Source organism: Apaloderma vittatum, unplaced genomic scaffold (assembly GCF_000703405.1).
Source record: "Apaloderma vittatum isolate BGI_N311 unplaced genomic scaffold, ASM70340v1 scaffold5925, whole genome shotgun sequence".
Lineage (NCBI taxonomy): Eukaryota > Metazoa > Chordata > Aves > Trogoniformes > Trogonidae > Apaloderma > Apaloderma vittatum.
The window spans coordinates 86,337-93,111 of record NW_009716416.1 but is presented as its reverse complement, the minus strand read 5'-3'; the positions used below and the strand labels follow the sequence as shown (position 1 = coordinate 93,111).

The 6,775-nt window shown below is 48.5% G+C and overlaps 1 protein-coding gene across 1 annotated transcript in view; it reads right to left on the bottom strand.

Annotated features, from left to right (window-relative positions):
* The window catches only part of LOC104274006 (collagen alpha-1(V) chain-like), a gene marked incomplete at its 5' end in the record, with an annotated part of 103,309 nt that overhangs the window by 13,519 nt on the left and 83,015 nt on the right, over positions 1–6,775 (bottom strand). Inside the window, 12 exon segments of the mRNA XM_009869515.1 lie at positions 432–485; positions 909–962; positions 1,421–1,474; positions 1,847–1,900; positions 2,983–3,090; positions 3,435–3,488; positions 3,590–3,697; positions 3,787–3,840; positions 3,924–4,031; positions 4,193–4,246; positions 4,839–4,892; positions 5,525–5,632. Coding sequence (XP_009867817.1) covers positions 432–485; positions 909–962; positions 1,421–1,474; positions 1,847–1,900; positions 2,983–3,090; positions 3,435–3,488; positions 3,590–3,697; positions 3,787–3,840; positions 3,924–4,031; positions 4,193–4,246; positions 4,839–4,892; positions 5,525–5,632 — 864 coding nt within the window.

Here is a 6,775-nt window from a genome sequence, read left to right as displayed (position 1 = left end):
CAACGACTTTCCCTCAGCTGCCACCACAACTGGATCTATAAATTTGTGATCCCATCCTACATTTCCCCACCAGCCCTACCCAAACGATCATGGCCCGGTAACACAAAGTTTGTCCTGGGAAAGGATGTAGGGCTGTGCATGCCGTACTATTTACAACACGTCAAATTGCCAAATACGGCACTTCAAACCAAGAAAAACATTCCCATGACCTTACCAAGCCCTCATTATCTCTGCAGAGTTTTTTAAAAGACAAAACATAAGCTTAGATTGAGATGAGATGAACTAAACGGCCCCAAATTCAGGCTGATTTGCTGTAACACACACACAGCAAAATCAAATCACTGTCTCTCAAACACCAACGCTGCCAAAGGGTAATTATCCTTCCGGCATACAAAGGACATGGCAGAAATGAAATCCCGTTCAGCTCTTACCTTGGCTCCTTTCTCTCCTTGCCTTCCTTCAGGACCAGCTGGACCAGGAGGGCCCTAGAGAAAGCACAAAATAGACACAAAGCACAATTAGATCACATTGATCTGAAACGGTCTATTGGAATTAGCAAAACGATGCTACAGCCCCAGGGAAGAAGAGAAAATGGAGACAAGTATCTCCAAAAAGCTTTTAAAATTAGCTTCTTGCTCAATGAATCCCTGAGCTCTGCCAGCAAGGCAGGATGAGCAGGAGCACCTCATACTTGTATATTTTTTGGGGTGTTAAAATCTCAAAAAACCCCGTGGGATTCGAGTAACAACTTCCCAGTTTCCAATGGCTGTAGACGGTGTGTAATTTTATTTTTAATTATTATTTATTTTACACACTACTGCCTTACATTTACTGTAGATCTAGCAATAACATTAGCTTCAAAAAGTCAATTCAAATATATTTGGAAAAATACTCCTGAACAATCTTACCCTTTTTCCTGGGGGTCCAGAGGGGCCTGGCTCTCCCGTGGGACCAGGGGAACCCTAGATGAAGAAGGGAGGAGAACAAGCCATAACTGCACCACAAGATGCGGGAAGGAGGAGCAAACGTGTAAAACTTGAGTCGAGATCTAGAGTTTGTGCTAAGCCGAGGTGTGGGCGGCGAGTACAACTCCCGACACCTCCTCGGGGGTGCAGGTGGTATCTTCTTTTATCCCTTCCCACCACGAAATACCATAAGGCACGGGAAAGTTAGAATGAAAGACTAAATTTTGTTTTTCCCTAAGTTATTTTTTGCTTTCGGGATGTATTGCTGGGCAGCCTGGATGGGTGACAGCAGCCAGGCTGACACAGATCATGGGGGACAGGGTATCAGGGGATCAGGGCAGCAGAAGCTGGTGGGAATTCGATGCTGTACATCCTTCGGTGTTCAAAGTCCTCAGACCTGTACGCAGAAACACGGGGGCTGATGGGGAACAGAACACATCTATCTGGTTACTCACAGTCTGTCCAGGTTCACCATCATCACCTTTGTCACCAGGGGGACCATCTTGACCCTATAAAGAAAGAAGAAAGAAACAAGGAGGTGTATTCAGGGTATGAATAGAGTTGAGCAGACTGTTAATGGCAGCAGAGGGGGCTCAGCCAGTCCTCACGTCCCGGGAACCATCCCTTCCCATCTCCTGCTGAGAACCCTGGTAACAGCAAATGTTCTGGGTCAAATACTGTGGACAGCAGCATTCATCCAGCTACTGCCCCAAAGGCCGTCACAAGTTTAGACAAACGGTCTTATGAGGGGACTTCTTGCTGTTTCCCAAGTAAAGAAGAGTAAATGACAGAGGAGCTGCTGGTGAATGAACGGTGCACAGTCGTGTTTCACTAAACCAAGAGGAGGAACCCAACTGCCCTTCTGTGAGACAAACACTTACAGCTGGACCAGGTTCTCCAGGAGGACCAGGGTCACCAGGGAAACCAACCGGACCCTGCAAAGAGAGAAGAAGGATACCCCCACATCAGAAATTGCATCTGGAGAATTGCAGAGTACTAGTGCCTGCTACCCCAGTGACACATGGGGAGAGTCACCCTACAGAGCAAAACCCCAATTCCTGCCCTCAAACTCAATCCCGGATCCCATCCCATCTTTGCATCTCCATCCTGTCACAGCCACCAGCTCAGCTTTGCATCCAGACCAGGCAAAGCTCCAGAGGCAACACAGGGAGTTTCATTGCGTTCTTCATAAATACATTGGATAAGTGACAATAAAATCCTCATGACTTTGGGAACGTGCAGATTAGAAGATTTTGCTTTTGCTTACTACATCATGTGCAACATTTTTTGCATGAAGATCCTCTCAAAGCTTTTAATGACTAAAATGCTTCACCATTCTTCTCCACACTATGTCTATTGTGTACTTCAGATGATTCTGAGACCAGCGTTCAGACACTAGGCTTCAACCAATAATGTGATATCGCAAAAGCCCATCTGTGAAAGAGAGATGACTAACTCCTCTGCCTCCTCTGCTGTTTCATGCCATCTTTGCTTATCGCATAATAAACTTCTTCAGCCAGCAAGCATCAAAGAAGCCGGCAAGATAAATCCTGTGCCATAGTCACCTGGTATAAATCAGTATAGCTCTGCTGGCTTCACAAGAGCTACAGCAACTGGCATCAGCAGGGATCTGACCTCAGAAGTACAACTCCCAAATTTATATAAACCTCCCCTATGCTATTTTGGAATCTTTGCTCTGGTGCAGAGCACCTTGACGATACATAAGCTCAAGTGCAAAGTAAACCTACTGCAGACCCTCTCCACAGGGGTGAGTTTTCTGATAGCCTGCAAAAAGGGCTAGTAATTCAAATATTGCTGGAAGATACGGTTCAGTCGGGTCTTTTCCTCATTGGCAACCGAAAGAAGGGGACTAATATCACATATCATTAGAGGAGCAATTCTCTGGCTGGCAAACTATGTCAAATTTCCACAAATATCTCTAGAAAACATCTTTTCATGTAGAAACCTCTGCTGGGCAAGACAAGGAAGCACTGCTTGGACAGGAGGGGGTACTTACGGGGCTGCCTTTGGGACCATCATCACCTGGTGGACCCTTGGGGCCAGGTGGACCAGCAGCACCTGAGGGACCTGCTTCACCCTTTTCACCTCTTTCACCTTTAGGACCCTGTGAAACGAAAAAGGGTGTTTGTATTATCCAGGAAAACAACTTAACGATCTCTAATTATCCTTTAATCAATTCTGAGAAAGGAGCTCTGTTTGTATCTGAGGACATGATTTAGCAGTCCCTTCCCACAATGATTAAACGGCGTTCACGTTGTTCGGTCGTGGGCAGACCATACCGGGTGACTAAACGTTATACTATAAATACCCAGTAACGTGGTGATGTGTTGCCTGATGCCCAAACCAAGGACACAGCTGGTTCATGTCTCTGACACCCCTTCAGCCAGCTCCTCAGGGGACACCACTGAAGAAAAGTATCTTCTCCATCAGAGAAAGAGCTGCACTTACCGGCAGGCCAACCTCGCCAGGAAGACCAGGCTCACCAGATTCACCAGGTTCACCCTGCAGAGGGGAAAAGAGGATGAGAACACTTGTATTTCTGCAGGGTGCACAGTTTTCTGCTGAAGTAGGGGGCTTCTCCCAGGTATGTCTGGATGCTTTACCTTCTCTCCTACTGCACCAGGATTTCCTATTCCCCCAGGAGGACCCTGTGGACCATCTGCTCCTGGTGGTCCAGATGGACCTCTGGGTCCAGGTGGGCCTGGTGGGCCCTGAGAGAAAGGGGAGAAAATTGAAGACGTGTTTTCTTGGAGCAGTGTCTATGTCAGTGATGAACAAAAGAAGTATGAAAGCATCTTACCATTTGCCCAACATCACCTGTTTCTCCTTTCTCACCAGGTGGTCCAGGCAAGCCCTGTGGAGGTTGAAGGGATAAGTTTTACCTGTGGAGCTCCAGCTCTCATCACCCTTAAGTCATCCCTTGCTGCCCTAAATTACCTGCAAGCCCACTGGGCCAGGAGGACCAGGGAAACCTCGGGGTCCTTCATCACCTTTCTGACCAAAGAGGCCTTGCTGCCCTCTGGGACCTGGCTCTCCATCGGCACCCTACGAGGAAAGAGTCTAGCACAGCTTAGCAAAGACACGAGGCAGATGCAAAGCCCCATCCCCACCACCAATGCCCTGCTAATGTGCTGGGCATCAGCAGCGCTTCCCAGGAGGTTACACGATGAGAAAGGGGCTTTCTTCTAACAGGGGACAATACTCACAGCTGGGCCAGGCTGACCAATTGGACCTTGGGGGCCCGTAGGACCTGGTGGACCCTGTCATGAAACACAAGTGCAACGTCAGCAATAGGAGCACAGAGTAAAAAAACAACAAACAAACCTGACCTGGAAAAAGTGATGTTCTTCAAGACAGCCTCCATTAAACACATTAATTCCCACAACAGAGCAGGAGGACGGGGTCAGGGCTTCCTGGTCACACCAGCATCACTGGTGTCACAGCAGACACGTCTAAATGCATTTTTGCTCCAGCAAAGCAGTATCACACCACTCAGTTCTGTCTGGTATTGATGTGCAATTTACCTTAAAGGATGCTTCAGTGTGCTGCAAGCAACTAGAGAAGGAGCTGCAGCCAAACATCCAATTTTAATGGCAAGGGCTGCTAACGTTTCACAGATATTTACACAGTCAACGGGTGACATGGAAACATCTTAGGGTGTTCCTGGGGCTCACACTTCAGGCTCTCAGTCTTTTTTTATGTTGTGCGGGTATTCGATGAAGCAAAAGAGAAGATGGAGCAACGACAGAAAGAAATGATAGCGATATTGTTTTCTGTTTCCAGCGAGTCACACAACGTAACCACGGCCTTCCAGAGAAGCAGCTATGACAACGTCCACTCCACTCCACTCACCTGCTCCCCTTTGTCGCCTTTGCTGCCCTTCTGGCCAGGCTCCCCTATCTCGCCCTGCCAAGCACAAAGGGGCACAGTTAGTTCACGTGGTCACCACTTCCATGCCAAAACATTCAAGCAACAGTCCTGTACATCCGCACCCTAAAGCCAAAGATGCCAATTCCCACAGAAGAACCCCAGAATGTCCTGAAAAAAGCCAGAAATTTCGTCGCTCCGTGGGTAACCAAACCCTTTTACATTCTAAAACTTTCCTTAGCTGCCACACGATGCACGAAGCAGCATTTTGCAGACATCGTTAGCAGCGATGAGTGATTCATCCCAGCTAATGTTCTCTGAGAATCCTCCAGACCAGAGGGGCTTAATGAGAGAGCGGGGAAAGGTAATTAATTTGGAAAGGCCAGGCACCCGCGGGCAGGCCACCTGCTGCAGGTTTTGGGGGAGGCTAATGGCATTTCTGTGATTCTCCGGTTCCAGCGAGCTGGCAGAGCACACACAGCCCAGTTCTCTTGCTGCTCCCCAGATCAGGCTCTGCTGATTTTGCCAGACTGCGAGTGCCATAAAACATCCCTTTGTCAGGACCAGCAGCACATCCAACCCGATGGGCTGGAAGCAGTGTGGTGGCAGTAAGGCACATTGCCCAGCCCCTTTCCCAGAGCGACCCTGGTGCAGCCGGGAGCTGCTCCCACCTTGTCTCCGTCCTCTCCAGGGGGGCCAACAGGACCTGCTGGACCCGGCAGTCCCACTGGGCCCTGGATGCCATCCCGGCCAGCTGGTCCTTGAGGACCCTTCTCGCCCTGGAAGCAGAAAAAGCAAGAAGGTCACACCAAGCTCTCCCTCCACCCAACCCATTACATCCTATTAACATTTTATTCAGCTGCTAGTGAGCCCTGGCTCTATGGGCATGTAGAGCAAAACCGGTTTCCAGCTGATATTTCATCTGTGCTCGCTGCCTGAAACAAGACAAAATTTCTGTCTCGAGAGATAAAGAAAGGACAAACAAGTCTAAACGATGGAAGATCACAGCTGCAGTTCCACGGCTATAGCAATACAATCAGATTTAATCTGAACCCTTTACCATCTCTTGCTGGATGAGAAACAAGATCCAACTAATTTTTTTCCCACAAGCCAGGTTTGCTGATGCTGGTCCTGGCTGCCCCAGCACTCAATGCCTGCTCCCTCCCTGGCTGATCCCCAAGTAATGGGGGGTTCTCAGGAGGCCTCGAGCTCTCTCCTGAGCTTCTGGAGAAAGGAAAACACTTGAAGTGAATAAAGCAATCTCCTGCTTAAACATCTACTTGCATCTCAAAAACCTGGAGCCTTCAACAGTTGTTTGTTTATAGGAACTGAACAGTGGATATTTTTCACTTTCATCACAGATAATTTAATAGCATTTGAATCCTGGGTGCTCTCTTCTGAATAATTAGATGCCACAGAAATTGCCTATTCATCTATCCACTGATACATCATATAGGTAGTTGGTGGGACAGATGTTCATAAAGCTGATTCACCAGGAAATTCTTGCCTTTGGACTAGCTGCTAGAGTTTCTAATAAGCCAGCAAATGTGGAATGCAGAGGCTGATAAACTCTTTAGATAACAACAATCAATCACCATAAGTTCTCCCATGTAGTCTGAAATCACTGATTCTAACATTTTCTCATTTCGCCGGGTCTGAAGCTGAGCTTAAGTTTGAGGCAGGAAACCCAGAAGTCCCTGGCAAACCCATCCGCACGTGAATCAGAGGCACAGCCTTCCTCCTCGGGACCATGACGGTGCTGTGGCTCTTCAGGGACAGAAATAGCCATCCCAGCCCACTCTCTCCTGCCCGCACGTGACATTTCACGCGCCTGCCTGGGGAGCGAAAGACGTGCGAGTTTGCGCGGGCTGGCTGGCGAACGCTCCGGAGAGGGACCATATGGCAGGGCTCAGCCGCGTTCC